Below are 18,723 nucleotides of genomic sequence, written 5' to 3' on the forward strand. Positions count from 1 at the left end.
AAAGAAATTCTATACTTAAAATTAACCGAAAGATGCAGTGTTTGCGACTTTGTGAACTTTTAATCCAGGTTTTCTTAGATTTTAAGAAAACCTTTGAAAACTTCCTTAGGATAAAATTACACATTATTAAAAAAGCTTTAAAATTGTTTAAACACATTATGTCATCTAGGAGAAAACCTTCATTCGAATGTGCCTTTTACCTTGTAGGTGTATCAGGGTCACACGCTGGAGAAGACCTACCTGGGAGAAGATTTCTTCTGGGCCATTACTCCCACTAAAGGAGATTACGTACTTTTCAAATTTGACCGGCCTGTCAACATAGAGCGGTGAGGGTTTGCTCATTCATTCTTAATTATTCATTTCTAGAGCCCCTTCCAGCACCATTGAAGGAGGCCCAGAAGTGCTGTACAGAATATTACATCAGTAAAATGCTTAAACGATAAAAATAATTAGACACGAATTAAGAACGTAATGCTCATAATCATAATAAAAGGTCAGCTAGGCAGAAACCAAGGCACGACAGTGGAGGAACAGTTTAGAGAGCCTCCTTCATCGCTGGTGGCAGTCTGTTCCAGAGTTAAGGAGACAACACAGCAAATACACGGTCCCCCCAGAACTTGCATTTAGTTCTCACAACCAGCGCCACACACTGGACCAGAGAACGCAGGGACTTTAGGGTAACATTTTAAAAGCAAACTACAGAGGTAAGAGGGTAAAGTACCTGCCAGTGACTTTGGAGGAGGGGTTCTAGTTATATATTTTTTATAGCCTAAAACATATTTAGAATACTTTAATACTTTTTTTTTTAAAGAGTGATGAGACACATGTACTCATGTAGAACAGTAGAAGAGTCAGAATTCAAATGCTCTAAGAGAAAAAATAAGAGATTAAAAGTTAAAGCAGAAGCACTTTATGAAAGTTTGACTTGGATGCTAAACAGTGGAATGTTTTTTTAAATCTTTTTATCCTCTCCACCATCCTACTCAATAAAAAATGCTAGAATCAATTTTTTGGTAATAAGTATATGTGCAGAAAATTGAAACTTCTTAAACCCAACTGGATTTTAAAGACCCGCTCCAATCATCTTTAGATCTATTGTAAAAACATCCCCAGTGGTCTTTTAACCATCATTGTCTTTTTTTTTAGCCAAAATCAAAAAGCCTGTGTTGTTTTCTAGGACCTAGTTTTGCAGAGTGGTAGGAGTTCATTAGAAAATCCCCTCTGAGTTGTGGGTGGGAGGCCCCCCCCCCCCCCCCCCCAGCTTGGAGCAGGCGGCATATTTGTTTGTTTCTGATTCTCGACAATTTGACTAAAGAAATCCTCAGAAATGCAATTTTAAGCTTAAATTTCTTTTCATATGTCCTCCATCATGAGAAAAATGCCCCAAGAACATGTTAAAATACCAAAAACATAATATTATTTATCAGAGTGGGTCTTTAAGAACATTAACGGCAAAGTTTTCTCATTACACCAAAGACAAAAAGGTAATTTGCTCCAGTTTCTGGTGTCATTTTATTTTCTAAGATGTAAGGAAAAGGTTAAAAAGGTGAGCTGCATAAATATGAAGGTGGGGGCTGGCTGATGCTTAATCCACTTCCAGCCCCAATGTATTTGTGGAAATAAAATACACCTCCAGCTAGAGCTCTTTAGTCATTTCCACTGACTGTAACAGAGCTTTGTGACCTGTGCACTGAAGAGTAAATGTGAAAGTTATTTATAGTACTTTGACCACACAACTGAGTTAATGTAGTGTGGGAACAGACAGGTCTGTTGACAAGCTTCAGGAGTGTGTGACGGCGTCTGCACCTGACGTAATGACTTGAATAGTTTCAGGGGGGGATTCAAACCTTCTTTTCATCTTCCTGTTCATTTATTCTGCTGCAGTTTTAATGAGTGTCCCTGCACGCTCTCTCTGTGGTGATCAGTGACACCTAATGAGACTGTTCTAAATTTAACTTCCTAAGGCCAGCATCCTTTCCCTCTGTGGAGATGGGAAATCGCTGAATTATAAAGTGAGGTTAAAAGTCACAAAGACAGACCAAAGCCCACTCAAACCTACATAGTATATGTTAGTGTTCACTGTAAAAGAGGTAGCCTTAAATAGAAAAAGAACACTAAATGTAAAAAAATGACTAGAAAGTAGGAAATTCATCTGTCCATGAAGCAAGTAATTTTTACTTATAAGAAATCTAATTAGATATCAAAATCTAGAAATAATGAGTTCTACTTAAACACTCAAAAAGGGAAAAATAAGCTAAAAAGACTGTTAGATTGAATTACTTCAGATTGAATGCTATATAGCCCAATAATTAGTATTTTTTTCTACTTCCAAGCAAATGTTTTGTATTTTTTTAGTTTTTATGTACCTGATTGTAGTTTTTTTAAATACAGTGACAAAAAAAACTAATGGAATAAGTAGAAATGACTTATTTTAGAACAAATTGTCAACAAAATAAGAGTACAAGTTGTCCCATTTTAATAAATCCTCATAAAATTGAAAACTACCACTTATTCTTTTAACTATATTCTAAACTTTTGCCTTTAAAATAATGAAAATGAATGTCAGTTAAACTTCATCTATAGAACTCGAAAATACCATCCTTCAAACTGAACCAAAAATGACAGTGTTACTTATTATTACCATTACAAAATAAATACAATTTCAGCACTTGAAAATCAAAATAAATGGTATGGTATATTTAATAGACACTAATTTTAATGATTGATGAAGAAGAAAATGAACACAATCAATGTTGTCTTGTTTTGTTGCTGGCTCTTGATTTTCTGCAACTTTTGTTTAGATATTATCATTGAAGAAAAGCACAAACATGTTTAACGATTAGCTTATTTTTCCAATGTTTGCTGCAGTTTTGGATTTATGAAAAGGGAACAATCAGAGCATTTGCATAGCAAAATGTACAATACAAATACAACAACTCTTATATGTGACATTTGAATTCTTAAACCACTGCTTTTCCATGCATTAGATATGGCTCACACTAAAATAAACAGTGAACAAGACTGAATCTTTATCTGGTAATAAAAATCTATTTGTTCTTCATTTGAATGGTAGGTTCCTGTTTCGCAGCGGTAACCAGGAGCACCCCGGGGATAAAATCGAGAACACCACTGTGGAAATACTGCCTGTCTCGGTAGTGAAACACACGCGCGCGCACACACAAACACACGCACACACTCACTCACACTGTCTTTGGATGGTGAAAATGATTCTGATTAGATTACATAGATTTGCTGCTCTTTTGCACGTGGAGGATTGATTAATGACAGAATGCTAGCTGTGATGCAACTGATACGTTGTGACTCTGCATTCACACATTTCAGTTGTGAGAGCACTCGCTGACATGTATCGGGAATAGTTTGAATGTTGTAAATCTTCACAGATTTTCGCCTTTCTCTTTAAGGAAAATAAACTGCTGACCAAAGACAAGTTCAAGCGAACTGAAGACCGCTTCTACAGGATCGGTAAAAACATCCGGCTGTCTGAAAAGTGTCCGACATACGAGAAGTTCAATTTTATTTTAAAATACAAAGATTGCTGAATTTTTATCTTTGTTTTACATGTGGTTTTCATGACCTAAATCAGCGTGTGCATGTTTGAACACAGGTCACTTTGAGAAAGGAGTGGCAGAGGGAGTTGTAGACCCTTCCTTCAATCCCGTTATTGCACTTCGCCTCTCAGTTCAGAAAGACTCTGCTGTTTGGGCGATCCTCAGTGAGGTGAGTCTTCTCTCTTACCAAATGCCGATTTGACCACACTTTGTAATCCTAAACACTTTGCTTCTTATTGCAGATACACATTAAAAGGATAGCTGGTTGATGTCTCTGGAGCAGGTTTATGAATCATGGTCCCTGTAGAAGCAGAATCACCAGACTGCTTGTGCAGGACCTCTGGCACCTAGCAACCAGCAGTGAAGTCAATGGAGCCGTTTCTCAGAGAAAGCGCCACCTCTCTGTCTTGTTATTCCATTTCTGCCTTCCTGTCTTTATCCGTCTTTATGCTCTTCATCTATTTGTCAGAATGTGAATACTACTGTTTGCTGAACACTGAAGGCAGCTGTTCTCAGCTGCGACTCTCAAAGTGACGTTGTTATTCAGCAGCTTTGAAAAACAATCACAAAAGTCATGGACCAGGAACTTGACTCTTCATGTCTCGACGTCCGGTCAGCTGGCCAATGATGTAGATGCTGCCAAATCCCTCTTTGTTTTTCAGTGCTGCCACACATGGGCAAGCTGAGGTATTGCACTGTCCCCAACGCCTCAGCAGAACCTGGGATCTTCAAGAATGTCGTTGTCTCCAACGCTCAGCTGTTCTCTGTTCCCGTAGATGCTGGAGCTTTAAATCAACTCCAGCCAAAATGGGAATGTGTCACACACTCTCATCAGATGCTGTTCTTGTCCTGAAACAAAAACTCACTATAAGCTCGTCGTTTCAGAATCCTGCCTGCAGCCAGTCTGGGACATTTGGACCACAGTGCAGTAACGATATCACATCTGACTGGCCTACTTTCTGACAGGCTGTTTATCACCTCAGTGTCCGTTTCTAGGAAAACACCAGACATGGCTTTGGTAACATTTTCCTGAAGGATTATATTGTTTTTATTGAAATAACATTACAGTTACTGGCAATCTATGAAGGTGACTTAATTTATTTGAAATAAATCTTGAATTTGTACAAAAAGTAAAATATATTTTTATTCTACCAAAAGATGTTCATGGTAGATTAAAAGACTGTGTTATTGTGTGCTTTTTTTAATCTAAATTGCAGTTGTATATTTTATTTTCACTGTAACAGCTACTAAGATGGTTTATTTTCTGTTTAAGCAAATGATAGGACAGTTGTGAATATCTTCTGTCAACGTTGTTGGTATAAATTTAAAATATGTGCCTTATAGCTTGATCCTTTGAAATCGCCCTCATCATCATCAGTACAATCAGTTTCCCTGAACTTTTTGCCTACAAAATTGATTGCTGGATGTACAAATATTTTGAAAATCACTGACAGTGTATGATTGGATGTGGAGGACAACAATTGTAATACTGAATGAATTTAGTAAACAAAAGGAGTTAAACCAGTTTACTGACTAAAACAGCAATATTTGCACAGCTTCTTCACCCTTCATTCAGTAATTTTTGTACCTCATAGTTCATATTTTTGAGTTCCGTTTCTCAGATTCACGATGGAACCTGATTTGTCTGTTATTTGTAACTACTACTGATTTTAGAACCTGCCACTGGCTGTGTGCGTTTTTGTGTTGCTTCAGAATAGTTTACAGAAGCATATTTTTGGGGATATTGTGCATTTCTTCTTTGTTTTGAATGGAGAAATTATTGTTAGTAAGCATCAATGATTTTACTTGTGAGTACTTTTAAGGGTAACTAAAATGTTTAAAGTCTTTCTGAGCAGGCTTGATGAAAAGAGATTAGTTTGTAAACCTTTTATTTTGAAAGATGGCTTCGGTGTTGCAAACAAGACAGGCCACTCTCCCTTTCTTGATTTCACAAACGAACAGAAGTGAAAGCATGCAGAGGATGACATGTCATGGATTTTGATGAGACGATAGATAAAATGACGTTCTGCCAACAGCCCCTCAGCTCCCATCAGTTCACGTGCCTTCCCCGTGTACATGCATCTGCCTGATCATTTTTCATTGAAATGCTCAAAATAAATGAGAACGGTTGTTACAGAAATCAAAGTCATAATCTTTTGTGTTGTGAATCAGTTCCACAAACATTTTTTTCATCTCATCTACATTTTTAAAGCTTTAATTTTCATCATATTTTAGCAAACAGATAAAACTACAAGTGTTCCCAGCATGCGTTAGCATTTCCGGTTTCCCATAATACCGTTTCCTGTCATGGCGGCCAACAACCTTTCATAACAAGGTAGAAAACGGCTCACTAAGACTATTTTCTTCCACTTGAAATATCCTATGACTCCAAATCGATGTTAAATTGAGTTTTGGGGGAAAATGCCGAAATATTATGAGGACAAGGAAGAAGATTACAGAGCCTGCGCCGGCGTCAGAGAGGACTTTAAAGCCTGTCTCCTTCAGCATGACTGCGTGGTGAAAGTAAGTAAGCCTGTCGACCACTAACCCAGAAGTCTATCGGAACACAAATGTTTATGAGGACGAATACAACCGCAAAGGCTAAATTGAAGATCTGCTTCGTGAACATTTTTTTTGTCAACGACACATACGATTCTGTTTTGGCGCACGCGACCATTGGTCATCAATTGGTACATTTCGAAAATGACTATAATTTTAATAACCTGAAAAAAATGTAAATTAGTAACTATAGCATGGCTTTAAGTATAGGTATCGTATGTGACATTGTTCCTGGTCACTCTTACTGTCTGAACTGGGTAGTAACGACTTACTTTAACGTTAGTACTAGTACAGGTAACTATACTGAACTAGTTATGGGGGGCAAATGAGAACGGCTGAGTGGAAAGTTATCACAAATTAAAAATCAGAAATATTTATTTTAAACTATTTCATTATTGGTATTGATGCTAAAAGTATTCAGATTCGTTTAGCTGAACTGCTACTAATGTAAAGCTGTAGCAATAAAAATGTAGAAATGCTTGAAAGATAAATACATCATCTCTGATAATAGAAGATATTAAACATATCCACACACTGAACCTTCTCAGCAGCAGCAACAAAATATTTTATATATATATATATATATAAACTCCAATATTCTTCATATGGACTTCAGTTCTAAAGCAGCCTGTCTTGATAAATTCTTAATTTTGATAATATTGGCTCATACTTTAGCTCGTGTACATTGGTAGGATACTGAATGGAAACACATCATTATTTTAGTCAATGTGCAATTTTTAAAATTCATAATTTAATTGAGAAAAAAATATCTTAATTATTTTATGTCTTGAAGTTGAGTCACAGCAACTTGAGTAATTCCTTGGGCAACTCTTTACTCTTTTTTTGATATTGTCCTCAATGTGGTAAATAAATTATTTAAAAGGGAACACCGTTGACATTTCTTTACAATTTTTCAAAGCTGTTTTATTTATCAGCAAAGGTTTTGCTACTGTGAAGAGAAGAAATTTGTTTTATTTTGAAAAGATCTTGTGAAAAAAACAGAAACTGCTGTAATTGTCTTTAAAGTCTTTTCCTGTTTGATGGAGAAACATTTACAGCTGAAAATAAAAGTCCAGTTCAGCTTTACTCACTTTTCTTTCATACTTTAAATCCAAAATGGTCAAATCTTAGCAGACAGCATTGAAAGATCCTTTCTAATCATGAATTAGCTTTCTCTTAATCTAAACCGTAACCTGAATGAATATCTGGGATGAAATTCTTAAGACTTTAATATTTGTAGTCCCAAATAATCCCAAGATTTGGTTTAAAAGATCATATGACATGTGATGCTGTACAAGTTTATTAAATTTTTTGTTTGAACGTGTCAGGAAGGGAAGAAACCCAGCGAGTGTTTGAAGGAAGGCCACTGCAGAGCGCTGCAGACATCCTTCTTTGAGTGCAAGAGGTCGATGGTGCGTGAGCAGGAATTTACTGAGGATGTTTAAGGTTTTCACAGCGTCGGGCTAACGCTAACGCTGACCGGGGTTCGACTTCTCCCTGCAGCTGGACACGAGGTCGAGGTTCAGAGGGAGGAAAGGATACTGAGGAGACCACATGCCGCCAGCAGCCGTGCGGCTGCGCGCGTTTGCCTTGTCGAAATGAACGCCGCCGTTGGTGTGCGTGTCCGTGATGGATCACACGTCTTCAGAGTTTGAGAGAACCACTAACTTCTCAGAAATACAAACTCATGAGCAGCGTGCAAACAGGACGTCTGTCGTAAGCATCCATTCCTTAGAAAATACTTTTGTTGTTATGAGTATGTTGTGGGATTAAAATTATGCATAAAGTCCAAGTTATCATTGTGGTGTTTATGCATTTTTATGAAGCAGTCATTCAAAGGTTTAGGGGGAATAATTACTGCTTTCACAGCTTTTTTTAACACATTATGTCAGGAAATGACTCTTGTGGTTTCCTGTTGGTCAGATGAAGATGAAGCTCAGCCTTCATCTCATCCTCAGAGACCTCCACCTCCTCACGGTAAAGAAATCATCTGCTCCCTTATCTCTGGAAGTTAGGTAAAGTGACAGCAGAGTCCTAAACGCCTGAAGAGGTTAAGAACTTCCTGCTTTAGTCCAGTTTGAAACACATTTGTATCCATCACCTTATAAAGTTTACAGACCAGCTGCTGTCAGAGGATGAAACTCCTTTAGAGGATGTCTTATAGTTAATAAAACCCATGCATTTAAAGTGCTTCATCTTTTCAGCTTTAATACTTCCAGAAAAAAGGTCCAATCTTTCAGAAGGACATCATCAGTCACAGAAAATGACCAAACAGAAGTTCTCAGTGCTATAACAAAAACCCAGAAGGAAGTCATCTTTCTTAGGATGACCTGTTCCCTGAACGCCACAGGAATTTACTGTGGAAATATGATTACAAATGTAAAACCCAAAATCATTTTCAGCAGGGCCTCCGATTGAGCTCCGTAATATTAGTTACCAGATTTCCTCAATTCAATCATTATTGTTGTGGTTTTTCCTCACTTTAGTGATTCGTTTTTCACACATTTAATCTCAGGAAACGGCTATAGATTTGAACCAAGTACGTGTTTGACCCCGTACCGTCTACTGCATCTAAGAAGACAGAAAAAAAAATCACATATTTTTGGAATTAAAATGTTTTTTTAAATCCTTTTATGAAATCTACAATAAAAAATTTGCATTATATTTAATGATATAATAATTGTATAAATTTTGGGTGATTTGTTAGTTTTTTCTCACATTAGTTTAAGATACAAAAATATTGACATGAATGTTTAGGGAAATAAAGATACAGATTGAAATTTAATCCACACATTTTTAACCCGTTGTTACTGAATTACATAAAATTCATTACCTACAAATTTTGCAGTTTGCATAACATTAAGTTTGATTTCGGACTTTAAACATGCAGATTATGTGAAGGGGTCATTTAAATAAGGACAGCTAATTCTTTTGCATCGATGAATGAATATCATGGAATTCATTCTTAAAGTCGTCGTCTCCGTTCAGAAGTGTTTTTTCGGCAGTTGCTCAAATTCAGTTTTCTTCTAGTCTTTGATAAAATGTTAAGCTAGACTGAAGTTCCTAAAGTGATTCAAGTGTTAGCTCTTTTTATTTAACATTGTCAGTCATTCTCATTTGTTTCTTTGTATTTTTTTTACACATTTTATGTTTGGTTTGGCAATTATTAATAAAGTTTTAGAAACTTTATACAGATCAAGTATTTTATAACAATAGTGATTCATGTCCAGGGTTTGTTTTCTTTTCTAAGGTTTAAATTCACATTTGCAACGATTGACTGATTGGAAATAATTTAAATAAGCTTTTTAGCTACACTTCTATATTCAAGCACATTAATACAACAATATTATTTATATTAAGTTCGGTAAATCTGCATTTGCTCACATTTTCAAACTTATAAAGGTGGAATAAACTAATGTAAACAAATATAAAATATCAGATATCTTTGATTCTTTAGGGTCAATAATTTTCAGAGCAGATCATTCCAAATGAGATGATTTGGAGCTGATTTTAGAAAATTTTCTGTCAAAATGACGTGTACCCTAAACTGGGGTGAGTTGGATTTTTAAAATAACTGTTAGTCTAAAGTTTTGAACTAAACAACAGGTGTAATGATCCAAAATCTGCTGTTTCTGCTGAGTTGCATCAGCCTGAACTAAAGCTGCTATTTCAGAGCAGCCATCATCATCTGCTTGAACTTCTCCATGTCCACCTTCTTCATGATAAAAGCCGTGTGGCTTTTCTTCAGAAAGCCCAGCTTGTCCACCACCATCATTCCTCTGGTGTGACTTCCTGTCAACTCCACACTGACGGGGTAACAGTCGCTTTCTATGATGAAGGAGTCATCCACGGCGGCCGCCATGGCGTAGGAGTCACAGGAAATGAAGCCCGTGCCGGCCACACACTCCTTCTCAAAGCGTTCACTTTTGGATGCCTGGATGCTGTGGCGGAAGATGGTCTCCATGAAGCGAGCTTTGTGGCTGTCCTGAGCCAACCAGGCCTCACAAAAGTCCTGCAAAAACAGACTGAGTCATTTTCATCTATAAGATACAACTATTGCAATCTTGTTTTTTTTTTTTTTTTACCCAGGATAGTTTGTTGTAGCAGGTAAACTCCCAGCAGGCCAAGTATGTGGGACACTGATAATCTTTTAGGACGATGTATGCAGCTTCAGGATCGGCAGTGAAGTTAAACTCGCCACACACTGTGGTGTTTCCTCGAGCTGAGACACAGGAGGCAGAGGACAAACTCTGAAACTGTTGTAGAAACAAGATACAATCATTTTGTTTTCAAAGAAACAAAAAGAAAAACAACGACTAAAGCGTCACCTCAGACTCTACAGTCCTCATGCAGAGAGCTTAATGTTTATTATTACATGTATTCCTTTAGAGTCATTCCAGCAAAAAGAACAGGAAGTCCCACAAACATCATCCATCTGTCCAAACTGCAGGACTTCAACAACAACAACGCCCTGAACAAAGGAGGCCAAAGTCAGACTGTTTGGTCTCTGCCAGCTCCAAGACATCAACAAACATTAATCTCCCCTTTTTTAAGCATGGAGATGGAGCAGTACTGGTTTGGGCTCAGAGTGTCTCAGAACCTGCTAATCTCAAAAAAGGGAAGAAATGTTTGTGAACCACAAACAGATGTGACAGATGTTTGGCTCCCACACCATTAAGTGATTTCTAAACTCTCCTACATGCAGCTGGTAACCACCTAAACATTTCTAACTTGAATATTGGTCCTTTATTTACTGTAGAAATCACCTCTTCTGGTCATTTTCTTTCTACCTTTGTGTTTCCATGACAACGACTATCATTGTTTAACTGAAGGAAGTCTGACAGCATCCAGAGGTTGATCTGCTACAATGCAGCAGCAGAGACTCTGTGGGATTGTGATGTTTGTGGTCGCAGCTTCATAAACTGTGGTCTGAAGCATAAAGGTCCCTTCCAGGACTTGAGAGACTGACAGTGTTTTACTCACACTCAGTGTTGCCCCCCATGATGTAGAGCCCTCGGAGTTTGCTCGGCAGAGACGGGTCCAACCTCACAGCCAGAGCCAAGTTAGTCAGAGGCCCCGTGGCAACCAGAGACACCTGATGATGTTCCACACAGTCAAAACATTCTCCTGACACATAGCAACGGGAGTAAGCTCCCACAAAAGTTCATCCCAGACCCGGTTTAACGATGGTCACTGAAAGACCAAAAAGAGAAGGAATAAATCACCTGAGGCGCTGCGGGCCTTTATATCAGAACACAACAGATCAGAACAGTTGGGTTTGTTCATTGATGTACTTTCAGCATCAAACGTTTGTCTGTATTTTTTTTTTTTTTTAGTTTCTAGAACCTCCTTGATAACAAAATGTTGGTCACCTTTCGGCACATTTCCTCAGGGGTCGCCACAGCGAATCAGCACAGGTGCTTTGGCAGAGATGGCTTTCCTGACACAACCCTGTACATTTACAGCACAGGGAGACCCAGATAGGCAGAAGTGGGGAAGGTTTTGGATTTTTTACACGCCCTGGGAATCGAACGCAGAGAGCTGGTCGGCCTCTTTAGGGTCCCTGAAGATGTGAAAATGACCTCTGAAAGGTAGGTGGAGTTTCTGACTAAAGAACCGTGCTTTCCATAACAAAAATCATCTCCATGACAATCCACCATGTCATGCTGCAAGGAATACCTCTGCATCATTGGCTGCTTTGGGCATAAAAGGAGATAAACTGATGGTGTGGCCCTCAGCCTCCCCTGACCTCAACCCTATTGAGAACCTCAGGAGAATCCTGTCAGTTCATATCCAAACAGGAGCTCTGGGAGGATGTTCTGACATCCTGCAAAGAAATGTAAGCAGAAAGTCTCCAAAAGTCACAAATTCAATGGATGCAAGAATTTTGACGCTGCTACAAAATAAGGGTCCTACGTTCAAATGGAAAGCTTTTGATTTTTGTAAATATGACCTCCTAATGCAGTAAATTCAACAAATGTCCATTTTCAGTTGATTAGAATCTATCAAATGCTGTGGAAGTCTGTGCTGCGTATCTGGAACATTGCATTTGAATATTTTATTTTTTGAAAAAGAAAAGACTGTTATCTTTAGGAGGTTGGTTTAATGACATTTAGTATTTACTCTAATGTTTAGAGACTTGAAAATTATGCTGACTGTCATTTGCAATGAGTATTTAGAAAATACATTATAGAAAAATATCATCTGAATGATCATTTGGAACGCACTGTAGTCACGGAATCACCAGATTAAAAAATGGTCAAAGATCAGACCTTCGTCTGAACACAAAAACTTCAGTATTTGTTTTCTGGAAAACCAACGAGCTAATGAGTGTTTGTTGAAATCTCACCTCTCCTGCGTTTTCATTCACTATCCTGATCATGGCAGACACAGCTTCTTGTTCCTGAAGCAGATCCAGAGTGGGAGCGTTGGAGTCTGGAGCGTCTCCCAAACCGTCCTCTCCATGGAAGTGTCCAGCATCAATGCTGTCCCCCAGGAGCGGTCTGTCCGCACCTTTAAACACTGGGATCTGTGCACAACATATATTAACTAATGTCAGTCATTTCATCCTGTTATCATATTACAACCGTTCTGTAGAAACAGCTTTCATATTGAAATTCTAAAGGGAGGTTTTGATATTGTGGGACCTGGACTTTGGACCTTTATTAACACTTCCTCAAGTTCTGGAGTCGTTCCAACTGCTTTTTACACCTTGTGCTATCCTAGGCACTTTAACATTGGGAATTGGGTCATCTAGACAGTGCGCTGAACTTTTGTCTTCACTGGTGTCCATGGATTACATGAAATCTTTCCACCTTTATCCACTTGTGTCATGGTATGGAGAACATGTCAATGGTCATCTTGACCCCATAGGATAGCACCAGGGTTACACATGCTGTGGTCCAGCCTCTTCTAAGACAAAACCTTACCTCAACTTGTCTGTAATCAGACTGGACACATTTGGTTAGCTTAAAGTGAACCCGAGTTTGTTTACCCCAATAATCCGGAACAAATTCTCTGTCTGAAAACACCCAAGTGGACCCTGGTCCGGGACCAGGAACCACTCTCAGCCCCATCTTTGGAGGTGGTGTCGGTACGTTTCCGATCGGACTGAGCTTCGGTTCGCTTTGAGGATGTTGTCAGACTGGGGAAAATCATTTGTTCCAGACTCAGTCCACTTAATTTGGTCCGGATCGAGCTCTGAACCTTCGCTTCGGTCTGTATTCAGATTGCCGTCAAGCTAGTAAACCAACTAAACCAAAGCTAGTAAACAAAACCACGTGAATATAAATCATATACTAGTACAAATCAGGAACTACGAGGGCGGGCAAAACCACTAGAGGCAGAAATGATGGAAGTCTTGAGCTTTGCTGTCCATGTCGGAAGTTCATTCAAACTTTATATTCTGCTGACTAATTTTCAACGTTTGTATCAACATCAGGCTCAACACTTGTTACTGCTGCTTTGGTCCGGTACAGTCATGCTGCAGGACGGTTCCTGGAAAGAACAAGTCTAAGAAAATAGACTGATAAGTGTTTATGACATATAGATTGTGGGGGAAAACGTGAGAAGCAATGTGGTCTTGCCCCTGTATGACTCAACAAAACCTTCAACTGTCTGCAGCCATTCTACAGTTTTAAGGTCAGCCAACACATCTGCTTCATGTGTCCCAGAGAAACACTGGGTGCTTTTCCCATTTCCTGTCCTCAGTTATGGAATTATATTCTTCCCAAACTGTGCATAGTATCAGAACTAAACAGGTTGAAAGGTCAACTTAAGACTTACTTTTTTTTTTGAATGGCTTTCAATACTCGGTAGTTGGTGGCGTCTTTATTTTCCTCATTTAATTCTATTTGTTTTGTCGTTCGTGTATTTTATTCTCTGTTGTAATTTTATGCTGTTGTTTTGTTCTTAATTAGCTCAATTTTAAACCATTTTTTTTTCATCTATTTTATTGTAAAGCGCTTTGGCACCGCGACTAGTGCGAGAGAAATAAAGTTTTATTCATTTAAAAATGCTAAAATTACAAAAAACTTGATTAAAATATTGCTAGAATAAAATTACTGCAGCTTCATTAAAGTGAAAAGTTTTTAATGAAAAAGTGAAAGTTTGAAGTTGAAAGTTTTACCTCTTAAAATGTATTCTTTACTCTTTTTTTTTAGTCCTTTGAACAATCAGGACAACAGGATTTTTTCTTCAAGCCCTTTAAGTTTCTATTATGAAGGTTTTCTAGCTTTTTCCTACTGTGGTAATTTTCTCAAAGCTGCTTTATTAAAGCAGTAAGTGATGGATAATGAAAAAATGAAAATGAAAAGTCTCTGTTTGTGGTAAACAAAGGGAGTACTAAAGTTCTACAGTTTCAAAGTGGCTCTTTCACACTCAAAGTACGAAATACTAATACTGCTGTTAGAACAGCAAATGTTGCCGTCATTTACTGACTTTATTGCTCCTCACAATGTTTCAGTCTTTTTTTTCTGAGTGTATAAAAACAGGAAACACACTTCTCCAATTTCTGCTTCAAATCATGAGGCTTAAGGAACAAACGCTTATTGTTGGAGCGTTATTCAAACAGGCTGACATGTCACATGATGCCAGTAGAACAACCTTTACAAAACTCTTTCCACTTGTAGTTCAGAACCAGAACTTCCTTGAAAACTCTGACCTTCTCCTTTGAACGCAGGTTTGAAACTGCTTTGCAGCAGCTCACCTCCAGTTTGTTGCAGGCCTGCAGAACACGCAGAGAGTTTTTACACACGTTCTCCACCGACGTGTTTCCATGAACGCAAGTGATGCCCAGGAGCTGCACGTTTGGGGCGGCAAGCGCCAGCATGATGGCTTGAGCATCGTCCACACCACAGTCCACGTCCACCAGCAGCTTCTTGGACATCCTGCAGCCTGAAGGAACAGAACACTCTAAACCGTCGTCTTTGGTTAATGTTTAATCCAAACAGTAAAGGAATAAACTGAGCACATACGGGACAGTAAACTGTTTTTTTTTTATGGAAATATGTTTTTATGGTTGGAAAAGTTTCCTTAATCTAAATAAAAACTCTTACCTGTGAGCGAGTGGGAGAGACGTAGAATGTGGTGACCTGCTGTCACAGACCGCTGCCGACACGCTGCTGAAAACGACCTTTGGGAGCAAAGAGGACAGAAAGACGGCAGAATGGAGAGAGTGATGCAACCGGAAGCAGAAGATAACGAATAAACGAGCTCATCAGAAATCTGTCCAACTGTATCAAAGGAGATGAAGGACACATATATACACTGTTCCTGTCAAAGAATAGAAAAATATCAAAACACATTTGTAAAAGTACAATCAATACAATTTACATTTAAATATTGGCTTCTATTACGGCATTATAAAATATCTCTAATCTCTAAAACCAATCAACGACTCTACATCTAGAGCAAATACCTGCTCAAACAAACCTGGGAACTATGCTGTTGGCCAAATGAGTTCATTATGAATATGTTCTGTCATCAGCCATCAACTCATTTTGCTGCAATCACCACTAAGTTACATGTAGAGCAATTCTTCTATCTTCCCACAGGTTTTAGTGTTTCGCAGCAGAAAACAGAAACTGCAACAAATATTTTAAACACAAACTCTGTTTCTTTAGTAAAAACCTACCTGTACTTTATCAGCTAAAAACAGGTTGGTTACCATGACAACACATACGGCAGATTAAGATTAAATGCTCTGCAGGCCATTTTTATATAGGTTGTACAGTCTTATTTTAACATTCATGCCAAGGAGAAATAATTTAGGTTAATACTTACTTTTAATTATATTGCATTTTTTACCCTTTTATAACGTTAATATATATTTCTGTTCATGTCTATATTTGGTTTTAGGGGGCCAAATCTGTATGAAAAATGATGAAAAATAGCCTTTTGCTAAACTTGTCCTTTTGCAGAGATGCATTTTATTGTACCATGCCCCTATCAATTAAACTCATAAAAACAAAACAAAAAATTTAAATAAAATAGAATTGTAAAGTAATGCAGCACAATTCTGAAGTAATGTTGTTATAAGTTTGGACTTCACAGAAAACAGTTCCGTAAAGTAAAGAGAAGCTTGAAGATGTTCACAAATAGAGCAATAGCGCCATCTGGCGGTAACGGGTATCATTGCGATGACTATGGAGACGACAGACTTAAACAATAAAGAAGAACGCTGATTGCTAATTGGAAACTAACTTCCATTTTTATTGTGTCTAGAAGCTTATTAAGGCAATAAACACCTAAAATATAACAAAAATGTTACAATAAACATTTGTTTAATTCTTGACAAAATTCAAAATGCAGTGAGTTATTTAAAAAGCACGATTTAAATAACTTCACTAAACAAAGCCAACATTTATTGCTAAATAAAAGCGAGACTGACCACCCTCATCGAGTTTAACAACAATAACGACTCATATCTGTTCGTGACTACTGTGGATTTAAAGGAGATGTAACGTACATCACGTTACATCTCCGTTCCGTTACATAGTTCCAGCGGCCGGCAGAGCTCCTGGCTGCCTGAGCCGCCCGGTCTGGAGCCGGTGGAGCGGCATAACGCTTCGCGGTAAATATCAGCAGAAAACCGAGCGAAGGTCGATGTCCGTGTAGTTTGAGTGCAGCAGCGTCTCACCTCCATACAGAAGAAACACCAAATAGCGAAAAAAGTCCAAAGGAAAGCATTTATTAACTTGTTCCCCCTTATTTTACTTACGCTTCCTTTCTTCTACGTTTATTCCTGTCCTTCTACAAGTTTTTGTTATTGTAGCGCCCTCTGGTGGCGTGGCGTTTACCTACAAAAACAAACCAAGTCTATTATCATTCTTTCTTTTTTGGAACAATTATTTTAACAATGATACTTGCTTTGAATAAAATTATTGGTTGAAGTTTTTATTTTTTTCTAAAATAGGATTACATTCTTTTCATTCTTTTCAAATGTTTACAGATGAAGGTTTTCCATTGTGATTTGGTCTGCCTCACATACTTGAATTTGTTAAAGAGTCATTTGCTTTAACAATCTGAAAAAAGTCTATTTTAGATGCTTCTTTTATGATAGATGATCTTTGAAAATTATTTTATAGTTTTATTGTGTCTGGCTGTTTTTGTTTGATAGTACAGAGATCACAAAGAACTAGCACTTTAATTTAACTTTTATTCTTACAACCCATTATTATGAGAAAAAACTTTAATGAGTAAACAGCTGATAGTAACACGTTTTTAACTGTAAAGTAATAGTTATAAGTAAAGAAATTATTTCAGAATTATCCATTATGTCAGAATTAGTCATATCACAGGCAAACATTAACAAGCATGATTAAGAAACAACATACACTTGGCTTGGATTACATGAAATCTTTCCACCTTTATCCACCGTTGTCATGGTAGGGAGAACACGTCAATGTAAGGATGGGGTCATCTAAGATTGCACAAGGGTTAAATAATACATTTGGACCTGATCAGAACTGCCCTCTTCCTCGTAAAATCACACTGCCTAAGGTGCAGGATACTGCTTAGTAGCATAAAAGCAGTTGCCATGGATATATATTACTGGGTTGGGCGTCACGCGACATATGACGCCAGTTTCTATATTTCGATTGAGAAAGTGACTATTCGCACATAATTTTCTAACTACGAGTGGAGAACTAAGTCAGGAGAACTAAGAGTTGCAGACTGGCCATCCCTGCTGAACCATAACCCTTGTGCTATCCTAGGCACTTTAACATTGGGAGTGGGGTCATCTAGACCCCACAAAACAGTGCACTAAATCTTTCTTCATTGATTTGTAAACTTCACTGGTGTCCATGGATTACATGAAATCCTCTTCACCTTTATCCACCTTTGTCATAGTAGGGATAGCACGTCAATGTAAGGGTGGGGTCATCTAAGATAGCACAAGGGTTAAAAGGGATTCAGCAGGGAGCGAGGGAAGGATGGATGGAGGGAGGGAGGGAGGGAGGGAGGGAGGGAGGGAGGGATGGATGGATATATGGATGGAGGGATGGATATATGGAAATTTTGATTGTTTTAGTGGGAAACAGTCATCTTAAAAAGTGGCTTTTAAAGTCAATTTATATCATATTAACAGAAATCACACACAAAATAACTTTTAAAAAGTAATGTAAAAAGTGGAAATTGTCCTCATACAAAAATATAAACATGCTTTCCTTTAAATTCCAAAATATTCCAAACAAACATGAACATCAGACCAAAAACAAAGCAGCTGCACACCCTAGTGACCAAAAGAAGACACTACAAACAAAATGTTACACTAACTGAAGACAAACTTTACCCATTACAGCTCTGTGGGCTGGGTGTAGGACTGCTGCACAAGAAACCTTGGTTTGCTTCCCAGAGGAGGCAAACCTGCTAAAAAGCTAAAAAGCTCAAATCCACCTGTCAGACTGCCTCTCTGGGTCTCCATGTACCTTGACAATACAGGGCTGCATCAGGAGCATCTAGCATACAAACTCTCTGCCAAACCACCTGTGTGAATCAGTGAAAGCTGATTCACTGTGGTGACCCCTGAAGGGATGTGCCAAAAGGTGAAACAACAACAGAAGGAAATCAAATCTAGCAACAACCTGCAGGA

General features: G+C 38.1%; 3 protein-coding genes across 6 annotated transcripts in view; 2 read left to right on the top strand and 1 right to left on the bottom strand.

The window, feature by feature from the left end:
* mgat4a (alpha-1,3-mannosyl-glycoprotein 4-beta-N-acetylglucosaminyltransferase A) overlaps positions 1 to 5,714 on the top strand; it is a 45,017-nt gene extending 39,303 nt beyond the window's left edge. Inside the window, exons 12-16 of the mRNA XM_004081582.4 lie at positions 208 to 326; positions 3,074 to 3,152; positions 3,423 to 3,483; positions 3,626 to 3,738; positions 3,812 to 5,714. Coding sequence (XP_004081630.1) covers positions 208 to 326; positions 3,074 to 3,152; positions 3,423 to 3,483; positions 3,626 to 3,738; positions 3,812 to 3,838 — 399 coding nt within the window. The 3' untranslated portion in view covers positions 3,839 to 5,714. The remainder of the gene's footprint in view (positions 1 to 207; positions 327 to 3,073; positions 3,153 to 3,422; positions 3,484 to 3,625; positions 3,739 to 3,811) is intronic.
* Positions 5,715 to 5,848: 134 nt separating this feature from the next.
* On the top strand, positions 5,849 to 7,920 carry coa5 (cytochrome C oxidase assembly factor 5). The gene is made up of 3 exons (XM_004081480.5): positions 5,849 to 6,092; positions 7,457 to 7,540; positions 7,632 to 7,920. Exons 1-3 carry the CDS (start codon positions 5,991 to 5,993, stop codon positions 7,671 to 7,673), a joined length of 228 nt encoding a protein of 75 aa, XP_004081528.1. The 5' UTR covers positions 5,849 to 5,990; the 3' UTR covers positions 7,674 to 7,920.
* A 389-nt stretch (positions 7,921 to 8,309) lies between these two features.
* Positions 8,310 to 18,723, bottom strand: part of inpp4aa (inositol polyphosphate-4-phosphatase type I Aa) — a 79,620-nt gene continuing 69,206 nt past the window's right edge. Inside the window, exons 14-20 of one of the 4 annotated variants that reach the window (XM_078940109.1) lie at positions 16,597 to 16,644; positions 15,185 to 15,261; positions 14,836 to 15,023; positions 12,478 to 12,657; positions 11,112 to 11,223; positions 10,214 to 10,350; positions 8,310 to 10,140 (exon numbers count right to left, since the gene is read on the bottom strand). In XM_078940109.1, coding sequence (XP_078796235.1) covers positions 9,793 to 10,140; positions 10,214 to 10,350; positions 11,112 to 11,223; positions 12,478 to 12,657; positions 14,836 to 15,023; positions 15,185 to 15,261; positions 16,597 to 16,644 — 1,090 coding nt within the window. In that variant the 3' untranslated portion in view covers positions 8,310 to 9,792. Of the gene's footprint in view, positions 10,141 to 10,213; positions 10,351 to 11,111; positions 11,224 to 12,477; positions 12,658 to 14,835; positions 15,042 to 15,184; positions 15,262 to 16,596; positions 16,645 to 16,767; positions 16,894 to 18,723 lie in introns of those variants that run through there. The other 3 variants (XM_078940111.1, XM_020713343.3, XM_020713342.3) reach the window with 3 other exon arrangements.

This window comes from Oryzias latipes, chromosome 21 (genome assembly GCF_053564925.1).
Source record: "Oryzias latipes strain Hd-rR chromosome 21, Olatipes_Hd-rR_3.1".
NCBI lineage: Eukaryota > Metazoa > Chordata > Actinopteri > Beloniformes > Adrianichthyidae > Oryzias > Oryzias latipes.

What these genes read in the sequence shown, in the direction of transcription:
- coa5 (XM_004081480.5), top strand. Translation starts at nt 5,991, where the DNA reads ATGCCGAAATATTATGAGGACAAGGAAGAAGATTACAGAGCCTGCGCC. An exon ending in AGCATGACTGCGTGGTGAAA is followed by an intron (nt 6,093 to 7,456) that starts GTAAGTAAGCCT and finishes TGAACGTGTCAG; the next exon opens with GAAGGGAAGAAACCCAGCGA. An exon ending in TTGAGTGCAAGAGGTCGATG is followed by an intron (nt 7,541 to 7,631) that starts GTGCGTGAGCAG and finishes TTCTCCCTGCAG; the next exon opens with CTGGACACGAGGTCGAGGTT.